The 22,276-nt window shown below is 45.6% G+C and overlaps 1 protein-coding gene across 3 annotated transcripts in view; it reads right to left on the bottom strand.

Moving 5' to 3' along the window:
* Positions 1-1,316: 1,316 nt before the first annotated feature.
* The window catches only part of CLIC5 (chloride intracellular channel 5), a 60,354-nt gene continuing 39,394 nt past the window's right edge, over positions 1,317-22,276 (bottom strand). For all 3 annotated transcript variants that reach the window (XM_083435623.1, XM_083435624.1, XM_083435625.1), the window contains exons 5-6: positions 5,521-5,702; positions 1,317-2,737 (exon numbers count right to left, since the gene is read on the bottom strand). In XM_083435623.1, the coding sequence (XP_083291749.1) occupies positions 2,570-2,737; positions 5,521-5,702 (350 nt within the window). In that variant the 3' untranslated portion in view covers positions 1,317-2,569. The remainder of the gene's footprint in view (positions 2,738-5,520; positions 5,703-22,276) is intronic.

Below are 22,276 nucleotides of genomic sequence, written 5' to 3' on the forward strand. Positions count from 1 at the left end.
CCTGATGCTGGGAAAGATGGAGGGCACAAGGAGAAGGGGACGACAGAGGACGAGATGGTTAGACAGTATTCTTGAAGCTACAGACATGAGTCTGACCAAACTGCGGGAGGCAGTGGAAGACAGGAGTGCCTGGCGTGCTCTGGGTCCATGGGGTCATGAAGAGGCGGACACGACTGAACGACTAAACAACAACACATATATATTCTTGCGTGAATAGCAGCAGCTAGCTTCATGGGGGAAATCAAGGCATGGCTATCAACAAAGCCATTTCCTGTGCCTGGGGAGATGTCGTTGCAGGTTGGTCACAAGGCAGGATAGCCTCTGCACCATTGGGGTCCTCGGCCACATCATCCCTTGGACTGACCAATGCGGTTGGTCTGGGGGCGTGGCTTGGGCTATTTAAATCGCCCGCGGTCAAGCACTCGCCCACTTTTGCTTCCTGCTTGCGCAGTTCTCCCACCCTCCCTCCCTAAGGTCAGGCTCCTTATCCCTTGACCTTACTATGGATCTCGGTTGGTCGCCTGTTGAAGGGGCCGGGTAGGAATTTTTTCCACTTGGCAAATTGGCACCAGCCATTTGGTTTTTCACCTACCTTGTAGCAAATCGTCACAACTTTGTAAGGTTTGGCGGTTAGGCATTGGAGTATTTGGTTGGAAGTGATGGGAGGTAGTGGCCATCACCTACCCCTCCTAATTCAAGGGTATTCCATTAAAGGAATCTGAGGGGAGTGGTCTCTGTCCGAACCCCAGATTGGAGGCTTGGGCCATGGCACGACCCCTAGCAGTGACCCTGGCGGAGTACCTAGTTGATGTGCATCAGCAGGGCTCCCCCTCTTGGAGGTTAACCCTTCTGAGACTCCCTGCAGACGGGAAGGAGTCAGATATAGTCGGTTCGCTTCCAGTGCCTAAGCCAATACCACTCATTCTGTAACCAATAAAGTTGTGGCCTTTTTTAGCCCATTAACCTAAAATACTGGTTTCATTCTTACATCTCGGGATGGTTTGGGACCTCGCCATGCAAACCCAGTTTCTGCAAAATAGATCCAGGGAATGCTAAAGAACCCCGATCGCAAAATGTGACATTTGCCTTCTCTTTGCAAGCACCGGGTGTCCTTCTTTTCTTTCTTTTTAAAAAGGTGTAGCTTAAGGAACTGCAGTGGAGAAAAAAGCAGAACAGCAACACATTGTTGAACCTACTTGCAGACTTGTTCTATATGATTCAGAGCCAAACCTTTTGCCTTCCAAAATGTTAGGAAATATGAGCTAAAACATCTAAATTTATAAATAAATGAATAAATGAATAAAGAAATAAATAAATGCTTTAAAGTAATTTATGGAACAAAATATCCATTGGCTTCAAGCAGAACTCTTAATACAAAGGCTAGATCGGGCACAGAATAATCCATTTCATAAAATCAGTTTAGGTGAAGTCCAACTTCATGCCAACAGACACAGCAGAATTTCCCTTCCTCTGAACCCTGCTTCTCACCCCCTCACCCCCGCCCCCCCCCAATCTGCTCTGGAGGGTCCTTCAACCCCCACAATAGTTTTTAAGAGCACGCAAGGAGCTGTAGGAGAGAATGTAGGGGAATCTGCTGCCCAGGGGGAAGTTACAATTGGATGTTACCCTCTGTCAGCACAAAGAAACCCACCAACTCTCGGAAGCAGTTATATACCTGCCAAACTTCAACCGAGTGTTGGCAGTGGGGAATAACTTTTTTAAAAAACAAACTGCTGTTTTCAGGATTTCTAGACCAAATGACGACTTAGGAATAGACAATGAACTCCATTTCTTATCCATTCATATGAGGAATCAGATTTCTGTTGCATGCTTCTTCTTTTTTTCTTAACATGCTGAGATGTTCGAAAGGATACTATAGATTGTGAGTTAGCTGTGAAGAGCCGTTCAATATATATATATGTCTAAATTCCATCTCAGTATTATCCGAGTTTCTTTTCAATATTACCTACACTGTTTTTGTATTACTATTGCTCCTCCAAATATCCTTGAATCATATATGTAGACAAAGTTATTGCATTCACTATTTCCCCACTTCTGGGGCCTCTGCTGAGCAAATCTGCGTCCCGCGCCAGCATTCACTCAGGCTTCCCCACTAGCACGAGACTTCTCTCAGAACTGCCTCCTTGCTCTAGGAGGGCAGGACATGCCTCGAAAGATGCTTCCAATTCCCTAAAGTTATGCTCCCCGCACGACAATGTCCCCTTTCTTACTGTCAGTCCTATTTTCCCTCCAATGCTATTGACGGTGTATTTTTAAATAGAACACATCAAGGGTCCATGAAAAAAGGTAGAAATACCCCAAACCCAAATAATTCTTTACATTCATGTTCTACTTAACTTTGAAATTTCTAGCTATAGAATGTACTGTTAGCAGGAGGCTATTTAATCAAACATGGTGATTTCAAAACACTGGTCATAAATGATAAAATTTGTTCCAGCAAATTAGTACACATTTCAGAAGTAATGTTTCCTCTTCTGCATTGCCACCTTGCATTTTCTCGAGGGAACAGATAAGTTTATTTCCAGCCATCCAGTGAAATAGATTTTGATTAGAATTTGCTGAGCCGTTTGGCTACATCAGCATAAGCTATTTCAATTTCTTTGTCCGCAGCACAAGTGTTGATGAATTCATCCCGAGCATAAGCATTTTTCAGGTATCGCCAAAGTCCCGTCATTTCTGCTGGAAACTCATAGTTTCGATATTTCTTCGTTACAATCTAGAATGAAGACCCCCCCCCAAAAAACCCTGCTTTTAATACTTGAATATTATTAATAAGTTTTGTAACATATGGACAAAACTGCCCCCCCCCCCCGCTGTCCAAGCTCTTGTGAGATCGGGAGATCTTGGATGGCCCTACAAGATAAAATAGTCATGGGAGACTTTAACCAATATCTGTTGGAACGCAAACTCTGCCAAGAATGAAAGGTCCAACAAATTCCTCCATTGTCTTGCTGACAATTTTATTTCCCAGAAGGTGGAAGAAGCATCAAGGGGATCATTTAGTTTGGACCTGGTCCTCACAAACAGAAGAACTAATTGGAGAAGTCCGCTCCCCTTCCCCGGGGGGCGGTGTTGCAGGAGGGCACCCAGGACCTGCCAGTGACCCGCCAGGAGGGTGGAGGGATGCTGCCCCCTCACTGTGACTCCCGGTCATGCCACGCCCCCCAGTTGACCAATTGGCACAGCTGGGGGGGGTGACTACTTGCCGTTTAAACTGCGGCGTGGCCGGGGTGTGTGTCCTTTCACCTCCTTGCCGGATTTCCCAGGCCACCCACCTTCTTTTTATGTGTTGCTATGACATCGACTTTGCTATGGACTAAGGTTGGCTGCCATGTTGTTGGGGCCAGGTAGGAATTTTTCCACTTGGCAAATTGGCACCAGCCATTTGGGTTTTGCCTACCTCATAGCAATTGTCACAACTTTGTGAGGTAAGCCTTTGTGATGGGAGGGGAGGTTGTAACCTCTGCCTGCCCCTCCTCAATAAGGGCATCCTGTTAAAAGGATCCATGGGCTAGAGCCATGCCACGACCCGTGGGGGACGCCCTGATTTGACGTATGTCTACCCTTAGTGTGACTCCTTGCAGATGGACAGGAGTCAGGATATAGCCTGGTCTTACCCAATGCCTAAGTCAAATTGCTCACATCTGTAACCAATAAAGTTGTGCCCTATTTTAGCCCATTAACCTAAATTATCCATGTCCCTGTGTGTTTATTATATAAGAGAACTGTGGGACCCGGGGCCTTGCCATGCAAGTGGAAGTACTGGGAAACTTGGGAGGAAGTGATCATGTCCTCCTGGGTTTCATGATACAGAGGCAGGAGAAAAGAATTTAAGAAGGCCAATTTCAAAAAGCTGAAGGAGCTACTGGCTGAGATCCCATGGTCAGAAATACTCAAAGAGAAGGGAGTCCAAGATGGATGGGAGTTTCTTAAAGGAGAAATATTGAAGGCCTAAATGCAGATAATTCCAACAAGAAAGAAAAGTGGGAGGCATCTAAAGATACCAGTGTGGATGCATAAGGAGCTTATAGATGAGCTTAGAGTTAAGAAGGGTGTATCTATGAAATGGAAGAAAGGGGAAATCACAAAGGAGTATACACAAGAAGCCAACAGTTGCGGTGGGGAGCTCAGCTGGGCCAAAGCTCAAAACAAGGTCCCACTTGCAAGAGAGATTTTTTTTTAAAGCTTTCTTTGGCTATGTTCAAAGCAAGAGGAAGAACAAGCAAGTTCCATCATACGAGGAAGCTGGCAAAATGTTGGTTGAATGAGGAAGCTGTTAGGTGGATTTGGAATTGAGGGGATGCTCATCAAATTTGCAGACAACACAAACCTAGGAGAAGCAACTAATGCCGCAGAAGACAGAATCAGGATTCAAAAAGACCTTAATAGGTTGCAGAACCAGGCCCAAACTAAAAAACTGAATTTCAGTGGGGACAAATGTCAGGTTATGCACTTAGGTATGAAGAACTAGATGCACAAATATAAGGCTTAATGTGGCTTACAACTGGCTTACTAGCAGTGCATGTGAATAGGATCTATTGACATGTTGACATGAGTCAACAGTGTGATGCAGCAAAAGAAAAAAAAGGGGAGGGAGCTAATGCTATTCTAAGCTGCATCTACAGAAGTCTAGTGTCCAGATCAAGGGAAGTCATAGTGCCACTTTATTCTGCTGCAGCCAGACTACACCACACCTGGAATGCTATGTCCAGTTCTCGGCACCACAATTTAAGAAGGATACTGACAAGCTGAAACAAGGGCGATCAAGATGGTCAAGCGTCTGGAAACCAAGACTTCTGAGGGAGCTGGGTATGTTTAGACCGCGTGCCATGTTGATTCAGTTAGAAGTGCCCTTTTGGTTTTTATGTTGCTGGCATCAAAATTTTGACCTGACCCCGAGTACCAGAAGTGTATTGGGTTTCTACTGATCCTGCTGATTGAAAAGATACTGCAGAGTAGTAAGACACGGAAAGATAAGTGTGGTCAGAGCACCAAGGAACTGCTGACCATCCTTTGCTAAGCTGATTGCTTGTTAATTATCAAGAGCGATTAGCTGATATTCCTTAATGGGCTCAATGGTGAAGATATTTTCTCAAGGGGAAATCTTCCTACAGGGTACAGTCTGCCTGTGTAGTCAGAAGTCATGAAGGCTGCTTACTGAATTTGAGCAGCATCAGCTGTGAACTTAGCATGTCTGGAGGTGGCTTGGAGGTCCCCCCCCCCCACCTGTGAATCTTGGGCAGGGAACCTGGGGATCTCATGCAGGTTTAGCAGTTATGCTGCCAGCTTTAGCAATCTGCTGTGTTTGCAGTGTGCTCTGCTGGGACTTTTGTAAATAAGACAAGTCACCAAAGGCTGCAGTGATCTCCCTCTCATCCAAAGGTTTATGTAGGGCTCATTCTCCTAGGCTTCTCACTGCTCAGGGAAATGCAAAGCATGTAAAACCATGAGAGGAATGGTGGCAAAGAGGTGCCTGTTCTGAAGACAAATTCTTTTCACCTTGACTACATGAAGTTTGGGCAGAAGGTTGCAGTCGGCAAGAGTCAGCTCATCCCCATCCAAGAACTTGCGTTTCGACACTTTCTCCACCTCTGTGCTACTTGCATCTATCTCTTCAGGTAAAGGATTTCTCAGATAGTCATCCAGTTTCTTCAAAGCCTTTGTTAAACCTCTCTCCAGGCCTGTGTCAAGAAACAAATAAAGAGAAGAGTAAATAAAACAGAATTTCCAATAAAGTTCACAGCCATATACAGAAAACTTTGAACCTAGTCTGCTGGCAAAGCTTGTGATAGTTGTGTGTCTGGCCTATGTACTGTTGGGGTGATGAATCCTAGTCTTCACTAATAAAGACTGACTGTGGGACAGACAAAAGAAAAGGAAAGTCCAAAATCCTATCTTCTACACACCACCCTGGAAACCTTAGAGCATTTTTGGGATACTTGAGGCTGTTACATTGAGCTTCTGGTCTCATACAGAGCAATCACAAGCCTGCTGTTGGCTTGGCACTTCATCATGGCACTGTTATTTTTGGACATTCCCCAAAATACGGAATGAATCTCCTCTCTCTGCTCCAGCCATTCTCTCTCCTTCTAAAACTTTGCAATTATAAAAATCTCTGTGCCACTTTAAAAAAATAAAAAAGTATTGAAAACTTAGTTCAGTATCTTTGCCTTCACAACATTCAGACGATTCGAAGAGGGGTCTGTGATGCCAAACTGCCCGGCCTTGCATGACCAGGATCTTAGAATATATCAGACGAGTAATCTGACAACAAAATCAAATGCTATGAAAGAGTCATGGGGAGTCAACAACAGACAAACGGGGGCTAAGGTTCAATACTATGCACATTTACCTAGGAATAAATCCCATTAAACTCAATAGGACTTACTTCTGAGTAATTGCAATTAGGATTTTGCTGCACAGTGTATATTCAGTAGATTTTGATGATGATGATGATGATTTATCAAATTTAAATTCCCCCCTCTCACAAACACATTTTAAAGGCTGCAGAATATTAATCAGCCAAAGACATGGTTGAGGAGGAACTGTTTTGCCTTGTGCCTAAATATGTAAAATGAAGGTGCCAGGTGAATCTCCCTAGGGAGAGCATTCCACAAATGAGGAACCACTACAGAAAAGGCCCCGTTCTCCTGTTGCCACCTTCCGGACTTCACATGGAGGCGGCACACAAAGGAGGGCCTCAAATGATTGTGGTTCATATGGAGAGAGGCAGTCCTTGAGGCATTGTGGTCCTGAGCCATTTAAGGCTTTATAGGTCAAAACCAGCACTTGGGCCTGGAAACTAATTGGCAGCCAGTGCAGTCAGGCCAGGATCAGTGTCATGTGTTCCTGGGGAGCAATCTGGCTGCTGAATTCTGCACCTGCTGAAGTTTCCGAACTGTCTCCAGAGGCAGCCCTGTGTGTAACGCATTGCAGTTACAACTGAACCTTTAGTTGACTAACAGACAAAAGCTATGATCAAGCTTTACAAACACAGAGAATCTCTGTTGTTGTTGTTGTTGTTGTTTTGGGGGGGGATCCAAGCTATAAATGACAGAACTTACCTATACTAAAAAATAAAAAAAAACCCCAAGAGACTGTTATTTTTTACCTTATAAAAACTTCCCCAAAAGCCAGAGGGCCAAAGCGAGGCAGGTAGAGCTTTTGCTAAGTTGTCCAGGGGGAGAGGGCTGAGCCCCCCTCAAATGATCAGGCAAACCCCACAAAGTCCTGCTGTTGTAAGTCAAAGCTAAAAAGGTGAAGTTCATCTTTTTAAAAATTGTTTATAAAATGCCACATAATTCTCTATTTCATGCTCTCATCAAAGCAAGCACACATTGAGCAAGATTCCGGGAGCATTCGAGAAATGATGATGCTGTGAACTATATTATTCACAAAATGATATATTTGTAAAACCCGTTTCCATAATAATAAAAGTGGTTGGCACCACTTTCCACAGGTAATCTCCTTTCCACATAAACATAGATCATAGTAAAATTAAGCAAAATTACACAAACAGAAATACGTTATCTGTTATATGGCTGGAATTAATGTGATGAAACACACATTGAAGTTTTCAAAAACAATTATGGAATCTTATGAAAGAACATCAAAATTTCAAAAGTGAACAAGCTGCAAAGTGAGATGGGCTGAATAATTCACAGAAAATGAACAAAGTGAGACAGCATCACAGATTACATCACTAGCCAAGGCTGATTGATAAATGAGAGGGAGGGAGGGAGGGATGGGGCTGACTGCAACCTTAGCTGTATGGCAAGAGAAGGGGAGAGAAAGTGGAGACTGAGAAGGAAGATATCAATGAACAGTGCCGTTCCCATACAGTGCAAATCCCTTTGGATTTAAACTTATAACTTCCCCCTCTGAAATACACTTATGGAGTCTTTTGTATATTGAAGAACCGACAGTAATACTTAAGGTTAAAGCACCAGGATATGTTAATAAGATTATTTATGCCAATAAATGTTTTATTGTCTCGCACAGGTAGATCTTATAGGCATATTGTTGTTGTTTAGTCGTTCAGTCGTGTCCGACTCTTCGTGACCCCATGGACCAAAGCACGCCAGGCACTTCTGTCTTCCACTGCCACCCGCAGTTTGGTCAGATTCATGTTTGTAGCTTCGAGAACACTGTCTAACCATCTCGTCCTCTGTCGTCCTCTTCTCCTTGTGCCCTCCATCTTTCCCAACATCAGGGTCTTTTCCAGTGAGTCTTCTCTTCTCATGAGGTGGCCAAAGTATTGGAGCCTCAGCTTCAGGATCTGTCCTTCCAGTGAGCACTCAGGGCTGATTTCCTTAAGAATGGATGCGTTTGATCTTCTTGCAGTCCATGGGACTCTCAAGAGTCTCCTCCAGCACCATAATTCAAAAGCGTCAATTCTTCGGCGATCAGCCTTCTTTATGGTCCAGCTCTCACTTCCATACATCACTACTGGGAAAACCATAGCTTTTACTATACGGACCTTTGTTGGCAAGGTGATGTCTCTACTTTTTAAAATGCTATCTAGGTTTGCCATTGCTTTCCTCCCAAGAAGCAGGCGTCTCTTAATTTCGTGGCTGCTGTCACCATCTGCAGTGATCATGGAGCCCAAGAAAGTAAAATCTCTCACTGCCTCCATTTCCTCCCCTTCTATTTGCCAGGAGGTGATGGGACCAGTGGCCATGATCTTCGTTTTTTTGATGTTGAGCTTCAGACCATATTTTGCGCTCTCCTCTTTCACCCTCAATAAAAGGTTTTTTAATTCCTCCTCACTTTCTGCCATCAAGGTTGTGTCATCTGCATATCTGAGGTTGTTGATATTTCTTCCAGCATTCTTAATTCCGGCTAGGGATTCATCCAGCCCAGCCTTTCGCATGATGAATTCTGCATATAAGTTAAATAAGCAGGGAGACAAAATACAGCCTTGTCGTACTCCTTTCCCAATTTTGAACCAATCAGTTGTTCCATATCCAGTTCTAACTGTAGCTTCTTGTCCCACATAGAGATTTCTCAGGAGACAGATGAGGTGATCAGGCACTCCCATTTCTTTAAGAACTTGCCATAGTTTGCTGTGATCGACACAGTCAAAGGCTTTTGCATAGTCAATGAAGCAGAAGTAGATGTCTTTCTGGAACTCTCTAGCTTTCTCCATAATCCAGCGCATGTTTGCAATTTGGTCTCTGGTTCCCCTGCCTCTTCTAAATCCAGCTTGCACTTCTGGGAGTTCTCGGTCCACATACTGCTTGAGCCTTCCTTGAAGAATTTTAAGCATAACCTTGCTAGCGTGTGAAATGAGTGCAATTGTGCGGTAGTTGGAGCATTCTTTAGCACTGCCCTTCTTTGGGATTGGGATGTAGACTGACCTTCTCCAATCTTCTGGCCACTGCTGAGTTTTCCAAACTTGCTGGCATATTGAGTGTAGCACCTTAACAGCATCATCTTTTAAAATTTTAAATAGTTCAGCTGGAATACCATCACTTCCACTGGCCTTGTTATTTGCAATGCTTTCTAAGGCCCATTTGACTTCACTCTCCAGGATGTCTGGCTCAAGGTCAGCAACCACACTACCTGGGGTGTACGAGACATCCATATCTTTCTGGTATAGTTCCTCTGTGTATTCTTGCCACCTCTTCTTGATGTCTTCTGCTTCTGTTAGGTCCTTACCACTTTTGTCCTTTATTATGGTAATCTTTGAACGAAATGTTCCTTTCATATCTCCAATTTTCTTGAACAGATCTCTGGTTCTTCCCATTCTGTTGTTTTCCTCTATTTCTTTGCATTGCTCATTTAAGAAGGCCTTCTTGTCTCTCCTTGCTATTTTTTGGAATTCTGCATTCAATTTCCTGTATCTTTCTCTATCTCCCTCGCATTTTGCTTGCCTTCTCTCCTCCGCTATTTGTAAGGCCTCATTGGACAGCCACTTTGCTTTCTTGCATTTCCTTTTCATTGGGATGGTTTTCGTTGCTGCCTCCTGTATAATGTTTCGAGCCTCCATCCATAGTTCTTCAGGCACTCTGTCCACCAAATCTAAATCCTTAAACCTGTTCCTCACTTCCACTGTGTATTCATAAGGGATTTGGTTTAGATTGTATCTTACCGGCCCAGTGGTTTTTCCTACTTTCTTCAGTTTAAGCTTGAATTTTGCTATAAGAAGCTGATGATCTGAGCCACAGTCAGCTCCAGGTCTTGTTTTTGCTGACTGTATAGAGCTTCTCCATCTTTGGCTGCAGAGAATATAATCAATCTGATTTCGATGCTGCCCATCTGGTGATGTCCATGTGTAGAGTCGTCTCTTGTGTTGTTGGAAAAGAGTGTTTGTGATGACCAGCTTGTTCTCTTGACAGAACTCTATTAGCCTTTGCCCTGCTTCGTTTTGAATTCCAAGACCAAATTTGCCAGTTGTTCCTTTTATCTCTTGATTCCCTACTTTAGCATTCCAATCCCCTATAATGAGAAGAACATCCTTCTTTGGTGTCACTTCTATAAGGTGTTGTAAGTCTTCATAGAATTGGTCAATTTCAGTTTCTTCAGCACCAGTAGTTGGTGCATAAACTTGGATTACTGTGATGTTAAAAGGTCTGCCTTGGATTCGTATCGAGATCATTCTATCATTTTTGAGATTGCATCCCAGTACAGCTTTCGCCACTCTTTTGTTGACTATGAGGGCCACTCCATTTCTTTTACGGGTTTCTTGCCCACAGTAGTAGATATGATAGTCATCCGAACTGAATTCGCCCATTCCCGTCCATTTTAGTTCACTGATGCCCAGGATGTCAATGTTTATTCTTGCCATCTCATTTTTGACCACATCCAACTTACCCAGGTTCATGGTTCTTACATTCCAGGTTCCTATGCAATATTTTTCTTTACAGCATTGGACTTTCCTTTCGCTTCCATGCATATCCGCAACTGAGCGTCCTTTCGGCTTTGGCCCAGCCGCTTCATCAGCTCTGGATCTACTTGTACTTGTCCTCCGCTCTTCCCCAGTAGCATGTTGGACGCCTTCCGACCTGAGGGGCTCATCTTCCAGCGTCATATCTTTTATATGCCTGTTGTCTTTGTCCATGGAGTTTTCTTGGCAGGGATACTGGAGTGGCTTGCCGATTCCTACTCCAGGTGGATCACGTTTGGTCCAAACTCTCCACTATGACCTGTTCATCTTGGGTGCCCTGCTCGGCATAGTTCATAGCTTCTCTGAGTTCTTCAAGCCCCTTCGCCACGGCAAGGCAGTGATCCATGAAGGGGTATAGGCATATTACCTGCCTTAAATAAGCTGTCATTAGATCCTTATTCCCAAGCTGCCTATCATCACAACTCTCTTCTCTTTTCCATTTCTAAAATTTGAGAATATGTTGTTTCTGCTCAATGGCTCTACTTTTCCTACTTCCAAAGTTGCCCCTTTGCACTGGTTCTGCTGAAATCACTTTAATGAAAAGGCCCAGCAACCCGTTTCCTGCTACAACACATGATCTCTTACCATGTTCTTCTTTTAGATTTAAATTGTAAATATCTATCCTTCAGGGCTGAGAGAGATGACAAGGAAGACCGGGGTGGGCAAGGGGCAGCATTTTGGGGGAATTGTGAATGAAACTCTGTATCCCAGTGACTGGAAATGAATCATATATTGGTGGAATCAGGTTGAGGAATCAATCCATGTCACAACTGAATTCCATGGGATTCAATGACATCTCCTGGCCTTAACCTGTCAGGGAAGGTGCACAAGTACAAAGGGGGGGGGATGACAAAAACTTATTTCTTCAGGTCTTCAAAGGCATTCGGGTGAACCGGCTGGTCCAGTGCCCTATGAAAGTTCTTCCCCCAGGAGGTGCCATTGGGCTGTCAGCTTTGTCTTCCTGGAGGTGGTGTGGGAAAGGGTCTTTTCCACGTCCCCCCCTCCTGGAACCTCTCCCCCGGTGTTATGTACTGAGTTGAATAGGATCCAAACTGCAGCAGTCTGATTGGTCCTAGAACAATAGGATTCAGAATGCAGCAGTCTGATTAGTTGGCAGGAACCACCCAATCATGCGCCAGATATAAGTGAATCCACAACCTGATTGGCTTACAGTAAAATTCCAGAATTAGCCAATCATGTGCGGCCCATTGTGTAAATAATGTATATAAAGCAGATACTTTGAGGGGACTTTCATTCATTCCTCCTCACCACTATGAGCTGAATAAAGAGCATGAAATCACTTTGCGACTTTCACTGGTGACGAAGGTGGGATCCCGCTGAGCTGACTGCCACACACAGCACCGCCACCTGCCGCACCGCTGCCTCGCACCGTGTATCCAGGCTTCAGCTCCGGGACACAAAGAACTCAGAATGGCAACCGACAGCAGCTTCTCGCCGTTCAACCCAGCATCTGGAGACTGGGAAGCGTACGCCTCCCGTTTCACCTTCCTCCTAGAAACCAAAGGGGTCACTGATGAAGAAGACGCCAAGAAGAGGGCGATATTCTTCAGCATCTGCGGAGAGGAGATGTTTGAAATCGCACGGGCTCTCCTTGCACCGGAAGACGTCGCTAATGTTCCATACAAAACAATAATGGAACAAGCTGAAGGGGCACTTTTCGCCACAGCCCTCAGTGGTGGCTCGTCGAAATGCCTTCTACGCAAAGCGGCAAGCTCCTGGGGAAACCATAACTGGGTTTGTGACCTCTCTCTGCCAAGCCGCCCAGTTCTGCAACTTCTCAGAGCTGGAGAACATGCTTCGTGACCGCCTCGTCGGTGGCCTGGAGGATGAGAAGCTGCGACGACGCCTCTACGCTAAGAAGGACCTAACGTTCCAGGTCACTCTGGAGGAGGCCCTGGCAACGGAAGCTGCCAAGAGGTCGACGCAAGAGGCACGGCCGAGCCTGCCATCCCAACCAAGGGTCCACCACGAAGACCTCACCGATGACTCAGGATCTGACAAGGAGGAGGTGCACCGAGTACAGCAGCGCACTCAAGCAGCCCACATACCACAGCTGCCTCGACGAGGAGGGAACTGTGCAAGCTGCGGGGAAAGTCACGAGAGGAGGACCTGTCGTTTCCGCAACACAGAGTGCAGGCAGTGCAGAAAATCGGGACACATCGCCCGGGTGTGTCGAGCTCGGCCCACCCGACGCCAGGCATCAGATGACCAATACAAGAGCCCCAGGTCCCGGGGCCCAACGCACCAAGGCAACTCGACGGAGCTCACGGACTTCCAGGTATACCAGTTGCCCCACCCCAACGTAGAGAAAATTTATGTAGAGGTACAGATAGAGGGGGCCCCATGCCGCATGGAGCTTGACACGGGTTCAACTCTATCCATAATCTCGGCAAGGACCTTAAGGAAACTGTGTCCTACTGGGGGTCCCAAACTCAGGCTGGCCCCATTCACCCTCCGGGACTTCCAGAAAGGTAAGGTCCCCACAATGCGGGTGGGGACCTTCAGGGTGCAATACCGAGGGAGGACGCGGCAACTGGACTTGCTTGTGGTCAAGGGCCCCTACATTAGCTTACTGGGATTGGCATGGTTTGGACCACTGGGGCTAGCCATCACCGGGGTGAACCACACTACCTTACAAGTGGACGTGGATGCCATATGCAAGGAATTTCCAGGGGTTTTCAATGGGAAATTGGGACAGTATACGGACCCCCCCATTGCTCTACAGCTTGACCCCACAGTACGACCGGTCAGGCTCAAGGCCCGCTGGGTCCCGTTCGCCCTGAAACCCCGTATAGACGAGGAATTGGACCGGCTCGTGGAGCAAGGAGTGCTGGAGCCAGTGCCTAATGCCCCCTGGGAAACCCCAATCGTCACACCCGTCAAGCCTAATGGTTTGGTCCGCATCTGCGCAGACTACAAATGTACCATAAACAAGGCCCTCACGGCCCATGCATACCCAGTGCCAGTGGTCAGCCATGTCCTTGCCACCCCGGCTGGGTGGAAAATTTTTGGCAAGCTGGACTTGGCCCAAGCATATCAACAGCTGCCAGTAGATGAGGCCACAGCAGAAGCACAGACGATTGTGACGCACAGAGGAGCCTTCAGGGTAAAGCGGCTGCAATTCGGTGTCAGTGTGGCACCAGGCATATTCCAGAATCTAATGGACTCTCTCCTTAAAGGGATTCCTGGCGTCACCCCCTTCTTCGATGATGTGTTGATTGCCGGGCCCACACCACAGGAGTTTGAGGACCACCTCCGCACCATTCTGCACCGTTTCCAGACGGCGGGTCTCAAGGTGAAGCGGGAAAAATGTCTACTAGGAGTGCCTCAGGTGGACTTTCTGGGATTTATGGTGGATGCAGAAGGGGTCCACCCGACTGGGGACAAGGTACGGGCCATTTGTGATGCCCCAGCGCACAAGAGCAAGACTGAACTTCAGGCCTTTTTGGGACTATTGAACTTTTACCATTCCTTCCTTCCCCACAAGGCGGCGGTAGTGGAGCCCCTACACAGACTCCTGGACAAGCGGGCCCCTTGGGTGTGGGGCCAGCGCCAGGAGGCTGCATTCCAGGCAGTCAAGGACTTGCTTGTCTCAAACTTGGTCTTGGCACACTTCGACGAGAGGCTGCCGGTGGTGCTAGCATGCGACGCCTCGCCCTATGGCATTGGCACTGTCCTGGGACACCAACTCCCGGATGGAAGAGAGGTACCGGGAGCATAATTTTCCCAGACACTCAACGCAACCAAGCGGAACTACTCGCAAATAGACAAGGAGGGGCTGGCAATCGTGAAGGGAGTAAAAAAATTCAATGATTTCTTGTACGGGCGGCCCTTCACCGTGGTGACTGACCACAAGCCGTTACTTGGCTTGTTTGCCCCCGAAAAGCAGACCCCCACAAGTGCTGTCTCCTCGCGTCCTCAGGTGGTCAATTTTCCTTGCCAGCTACCAGTATGCACTGATTCACCACCCGGGGAAGGCGATGGGCCATGCGGACGCCCTCAGCAGGCTACCACTACCGGAAACAGGCCCCGACCCAGCACCTGCACAAGAGGTTATGAGCCTGGAGCTGCTTCCCAACCGCCCCATTCAGGCACAAGAAGTTGCACACCATTCCAAGAAAGATAGGGTCATCTCCCGGGTCCTGGACTGGGTATGGAGGGGATGGCCCAGCAGCAGCCCTGGCCCAAAATTCGCTGGCTACACAACCCGCAAACATGAACTGTCAGCCCACAAGGGGTGCCTGTTATGGGGAAGCAGGGTCGTTGTTCCCCAGCCCCCTCCGCAAAAGGGTCCTCACAGCCCTACACGAGACACACCCAGGGGTAGTAAGAATGAAGGCCCTGGCCAGGAGTTATGTGTGGTGGCCGGGGATCGACGGAGAGATAGAGGCCTGGGTCAAACACTGCCAGGCCTGCCAAGAATCCCGCCCAGATCCCCCAAGGGCCCCAGTCCAGTCCTGGGAGTCTGCCCAAGCACCATGGTCATGCCTGCATGTGGACTTCGCTGGCCCCTTTCAGGTGAAAACATTCTTCATAGTGGTGGACTCCTACACCAAATGGCTGGAATTCGCACTGGTACCGTCCACTTCTACATCCGCAGCCATCCGGGTACTACACAGGCTGTTTGCAACCCACGGGCTCCCTGACACTCTCGTCTCAGACAACAGGACTGCATTTACGTCAGAATTCCAAACCTTCACAGCACAGAACGCCATCCGCCACATCCGTTCGGCGCCATTCCACCCTGCCACCAATGGCCAAGCAGAACGCATGGTGCAGACCACCATGGACACCCTTCGCCACATGACGCAAGGGGATTGGGAGTACCGCCTTGCCACATTCCTCCTAGCACAGCACAGCACCCCCAGCTCAACGACTGGCCGGAGCCCCGCTGAACTACTAATGGGTCGGCGCCTTGCAATCAGATTGGACCGCCTTCACCCTGATAGAGCTCAGGATGAGGTAGTGGTGGGGGAAGGCAAGAAACCCCGGACATTCGAGGCCCAGGACCCAGTGTATGCAAAGAACTTTGGGGCAGGCCCAGCATGGGTACCCGCCACAGTCACCAGGGTCACTGGCCCCTTGTCGTACGAGGTGCTAACAGATGGGGGGCAATGCTGGCACCGCCACTGCGACCAGATATGGTGACGATTCCCGGGAGAAAACCAGGAGGAAGAAAGGTCAGAGGAGTCCCAAGGGAACAGAGGGGCAGTGAGGCCCATAGAGCAGGAGGGTCCAGCAGGAGAGGCAGAATCAGTAAATACAGAGAGGACCCGCGAGGCCGAAAGGACACCGGAACCAGAACCACGACTGAGCGAGCCGGTTGCGCCAGACCAAACAGCCCCATCACAGCCAGCATCCTTGGAACACGAGCCAGAACCTGAACCCCGGACCAGGGAACACCACAGGCCGCAACGCACACGTAGGCCGCCGGCGGACCTCGAGGACTATGAATGCGACCTCCCGGGCAGGACTGGAACTTAGATGGGAGGGGTGTTATGTACTGAGTTGAATAGGATCCAAACTGCAGCAGTCTGATTGGTCCTAGAACAATAGGATTCAGAATGCAGCAGTCTGATTGGTCCTAGAACAATGCAGCAGTATGATTGGTTGGCAGGAACCACCCAATCATGCTCCAGATATAAGTGAATCCACAACCTGATTGGCTTACTGTAGAATTCCAGAATTAGCCAATCATGTGCGGCCCATTGTGTAAATCATGTATATAAAGCAGATACTTTGAGGGGACTTTCATTCATTCCTCCTCACCACTATGAGCTGAATAAAGAGCATGAAATCACTTTGCGACTCTGAGTATATTTCACCCTCTGACTTGGGCAACTCTGCAAGGCTTGTGTTCAAGGCTGGCAAGGAGCCATGCACGAAAGCAGGCCTTTTAAGGAACTATAACACACACCAGAACAAGGGCCCATTTATCATTTTTTAAAGCAGTGATATAAAGTGATTGAAGTATTGCCATTTCTCAGACAAAAGTGTTACTATCTCTAATTTAATAAACCCTAAATTTAATTTTTGCACTTGATATTCTACTGCCCGATTAATCTCCTTCGGCTGCATTTTTCTATGCAAGCCACACTGAAATGACAATATTGGCAGGGTCATAGAACACTATTATTAGGGCAGCCCTGGAAATATGGAGAATTCCCTTTTCTTTTTCGAACATATTAACACCGATTGAATAAAAGGTTTTCCTTGCACGGTAAGCAAAGAATAATATTCTTTTACTGTCCCATTCAAAATCAAGTTATTTACTTAATTTAACTCAATTGGATTTTTGAAATCCTGGCTCAACCATCTATTTTTCAGTGGTGGCCGTCTTCAGATAGGCTTGCCTGCACTTGCCCATCTGCTTCCTATTTCCCATTAGAGGAGGTGGTGGAGAGGAAATGAAGAGCATGGCTTGTATTCTGTGGCCAGCACCTGCCTTCTTGGGAGCCTCTCTGATTCTCCACGCAAGTCTGACTCCTTCGCCCTCACCTGTTCTCTGGCTCCACAATAGAGATGAAACCGCCCAGTGTTCAAGGTTTCTAAAGCTATGGGGCACACCTGCTCAGGCGTTGCATATAAAATACAGAAGAAAAATACTGCCGGTGAGTAACTTTTTTCAAAATGTAAAGATTTCATAATTTTCACAATTTGGTGTGCGACTGAAGAGGCAGATAAAATTTGCTTTTGGAGTTGAGTCTGGCCCCATGTCGCCAACTGCCATTCCCATTTTAGAGAAACAGCAGTGTTTTTATGATGGCAACACTATTCCAGAAACTAGACACCAAGCCTCCAATTATATTAACTGTATCTTGCACAGCTATTCAGACATTTGCATAAGACAGACCCATATCCCCCCCCCCCCAAATCATGCAGGATAGAGCAGTGCATCCCTGCCACTGAACCGTGGGCCACTTTAGGGGGGGGCAGCAGCACCCAGGGCCCCACAGTCTGCCCAGGGACTCTCTCCCTTGCTTGCCTGCCCCCCTGGTTTTGCTATAGCCTTTTGGGTGGGGGGAGAGGGAAGGCTGGAGGACTTGTTAAAGGAAATTGGACATAAAGGGGGAACATTTATTAGAGAGAGAATATAAAAAGGAATGAGATAAGAAAGGGATGCTGAAGAAAGGCATGTAAAAGGACCAGGGAGGAGGAAGGAAACAAACTGGCAGTGTGGGAGCAGTGGTGTAGAGATGTCCAATCTGGCTATGGTGAGGCAATACAACTTAATTGCACCTTATTTGGACTGTAACACACTCTGTGTGAATGTCTGAAAAATGTCCAGAAATTTCAGAACGCTGCAACCATTCAACTGCCTGGGGACGGTCTTAGCCTGACTCCAGCACGGCAGGCTTCCTACCCATCTGTTTCTAGGTACAATCCAAATAACTAGGTATAATCTACAAAGCCCCAAATGGCTTGAGAGCAGGTTCCCTGAAAGACCACATTCCGTCCTATGAGCCCATTTTGAGGATCTTCAGGGCTTCTTGGTGGCCAGAGCTCCTTGCCAGGGAGGCCTCTCTTTTCAGCCTGAAGACCTTCCGGAAGCAGCCAAAGGTGTTTTTGTTCCGACTGGCCTTGAGCCTGATCCATTCTTTTATTTTCTATCCCAGCCTTTCCTCAGGGCAGCGTGCAAAACAGAGGCCCACCCGTACAATTCATTTTATCTTCACAAGAACCTTGTGAGGTAGGAGAGGGTGAGAGAGAATAACTGGCCCAAAGCTACTCATTGCCTTGAGGGTCTGGACCTCCGTGTTAACCATTTGATGGACAGGGCTGGATGGAAACATCATGGACCAACAAGAATACCTTTCCAGGCAATGACCCAACAATTCTTGAGAACAGAAGCCACTTTTCAAACAAATGAGGGCGAATTCTTCTGCCTCCGCTATGCAACTCCTTACTAGTTGTGAGGGAAAGTAGTTCATGCAGCCACATATGGGAATGGCTGAAGCCTTCCTGACAACGCTTCAGAGCTCTCTTTTTTCCTAAGGCAAGCAGACTTCCTTTCAGGCTGCAATATGAAGCCACCCCAAAATGACCTCTGTAAACCTGCAAGCTGCTTAATTGTCACGCGGAGGCATGTTTAACAAACTATGACCTGTGTACAAAATGAATCGTGACTGCTGCTACCTTTGGCCACTGATTGATGCCTTTTCTTTTTACTGCTCTTTTCCACCCACACAAGATTTATCCCATAACACACACAAATGAATTGGATGAAATATGCAATGAGTGAAAAGGGGAAACTGTACATAAATATTCAGTCTCACACAAACAATCTGAGATTTATTTTTCCTTAAAACACACACACCACCTTTCTTGATCACTTCCAGATTCATAGCATATTGCATGAGGTCTATTGCATTTTTCTGGTTTGTTCCCACTACTTTGGAACAGAAAATTAAGGTAAAATACAACAAAATCAAACCATTCCACTTAATTAGGCAGTCTGATTTAAAGACCACATCTTAGTTAAACTTCATATAATCTGGACAAGTAATACCCTAATGCAAATTTCAACCCCCTTAATTTTCTTTATAAATTCATCTTCAGCAATTAAACTGCTCATCTAGATATTGTTTTTGCCATGGGGCAGGTTTTGTACCCTTGGCTAATCTTGCTTTGGATGGCAGCTTCAGGAGTCTCTGTGCTGAAGCCATGCAGATCTCGAGTGGAGACCATGAGAAGTCAGCTTGAGAACTAAGTTGGCACCGAAAAATGAAGAAATAAAAGGGGTGTCTGTAGGAAAAAATAATATAAAGTCAAAGCGTTTGCGGACAATCTGGTAATAACGGTAGAAGAACCAGCGGGAAGTGTTAAAAGAATTTTAGAAGGAATAGATCAATTTGGTCAAGTTGCAGGATTTTACTTAAATAAAAGAAAGACCAAAATTATTGCTAAAAATATGAATCAAGAACTAATAGAGGTAATGCAACAACAGACAGGGATTGAAGTGGTGAATAAAGTGAAGTATTTAGGAATATGGTTAACTCCCAAGAATATTGATTTGTTTCAAAACAATTACTTACCTGTTTGGAATGGAATAAAAAGGGATCTGGAGGTGTGGGGAAGATGAAATTATCTTTTTGGGGGAGAATATCTACGATTAAGATGAGTGTGCTGCCAAAGATGTTATTTTTATTTCAATCACTACCGATAATCAAGGGGGCATTAGTATTTAAAGAATGGCAAAAAACAATTTCAAGATATATTTGGCAGGGCAAGAAACCAAGGATTCAGTTTAAGTTACTAACTGATGCGAAAGAAAGAGGCGGCTTCGCCCTGCCAGACTTGAAATTATATTATGAAGCATCATGCCTCTGTTGGTTAAAGGAATGGATTAAACTAGAGAATGGGGAGTTGTTGGACTTAGAAGGATTTGATAATAGATTTGGTTGGCATGCATATTTATGGTATGAAAAGAAGAAAATTCATAAAGGGTTTGAAAACCACATCTCCTGAAGATCGCTGATAGAGGTATGGGAGAGGTATAAAAATTTGCTTGAACCAAGACTCCCCCACTGGATTTCACCACTAGAAGTGATGAGTGTGAAAAAGATTAATATGAGGGGGGGATGGATAACATATGGATAATTGATAGTAAGAGAGGGGGGGAATGGAAAATGAAATCTTATGAAGATGTGAAAGAATTTGTTTATGATTGGTTGCATTATTATCAGGTCAATGAAATTTCAAAAAAGATTGTAAAGAGCGTGGATATGAAGAAAGAGAATCAAAATATCAAACAGAGGTATTGAATAATGAGTATAAAAATTTGTCAAAAATGTATAAAATGTTGCTGGAATGGCATACAAAAGATGAAGAGGTCAAATCGGTAATGATACATTGGGCCAGAGATTTTGGGTATAATATACAATATGATGATTGGATGAAATTATGGAATGAGAGGTTAAAATTTACAGCCTGTACTGTGTTGAAGGAAAAATATAAAAGGATGTCACATAGAGGAGGGAGAAAGGTTGTTTTCTGCTGCTCCAGAGAAGCGGACACGGAGCAATGGATCCAAACTACAAGAAAGAAGATTCCACCTAAACATTAGGAAGAACTTCCTGACGGTAAGAGCTGTTCGACAGTGGAATTTGCTGCCAAGGAGTGTGGTGGAGTCTCCTTCTTTGGAGGTCTTTAAGCAGAGGCTTGACAACCATATGTCAGGAGTGCTCTGATGGTGTTTCCTGCTTGGCAGGGGGTTGGACTCGATGACCCGTGTGGTCTCTTCCAACTCTATGATTCTATGATTCTAAAATATAATGAAAATGGTATACAGATGGTATATAACGCCAGTAAAACTGGCTAAAATGTATAAAACATGCAATAAGTGTTGGAAATATAAAGAAAAAGAAGGAACTTTCTATCATATGTGGTGGGAGTGTAAAGGGGTGAAAGGTTTCTGGGAAATGATATACAATGAATTGAAAAAGATGTTGAAATATACGTTTGTTAAGAAACCGGAGGCCTTCTTACTAGGATTGGTAGGTAATGAAATTAATAAGAAAGATTGTAAACTTTTCCAATATGGAGTAACAGCAGCAAGAATACTTCTGGCGCAAAGATGGAAGCAGAAAGAAATTCCAACGGTGGAAGAATGGAGAGCGAAATTGACTGAATATGCAGAATTGGACAAACTAACAGGGAAGATTCGATACCAGAGAGACCAAAAGTTCATCGAGGACTGGGGGAGATTTACAGAATATCTGAAAAGCATATGTGATGTACAGATAACGCTTGTTGGTTTTCAAGAGACTCTGTGAAAAATTAAGAAATATTGTAAAAAGGAGAGTAAGAAGGGAGAGGTGATTTTTAAAGGCAATAATAAGTTTAGAAATGCGTTAACAATATAAAGATTGGCAGAGAAACTGAGGGAAGTCAAAAATTGATGAATGTGTGATAAAATGTGAATTGATTGTTTTGAAAATGAATAAAAATATTTTTATTTTATTTTTTTTAAAAAGAGAGAACTAAGTTGGCACCAGCACCCAGCAGAAAGGCGCTCCCATTACGGAGCACAGGTGCAGAGACACACCTTGATTTACTTGGGGGTTCCTTCCCCTCTTTCCATCCTCAACGGAGTAATCCGTACATACAAATATAACTGAGATCTAAGACCCACCTAGTCCAGCACTCACCTCAGAATGGCAACCAGGAAAAGTATACCTGGAGAGAGGCTCCTTGTAGTCACTTGCAATGGTTATTTTAATTGTTATTGCTGTTGTAAGTTTTTAACCTTCTTTTTTTTTTTTACTTTGTAAGTCACACTGAGCCTTTTGAGTATAAGACAACATATAAATAAAGTTGTACCGTAATAATAAAATATAACAATTG

This window comes from Podarcis tiliguerta (genome assembly GCF_965153285.1).
Source record: "Podarcis tiliguerta genome assembly, chromosome: 3".
In the NCBI taxonomy this organism is placed as follows: domain Eukaryota; kingdom Metazoa; phylum Chordata; class Lepidosauria; order Squamata; family Lacertidae; genus Podarcis; species Podarcis tiliguerta.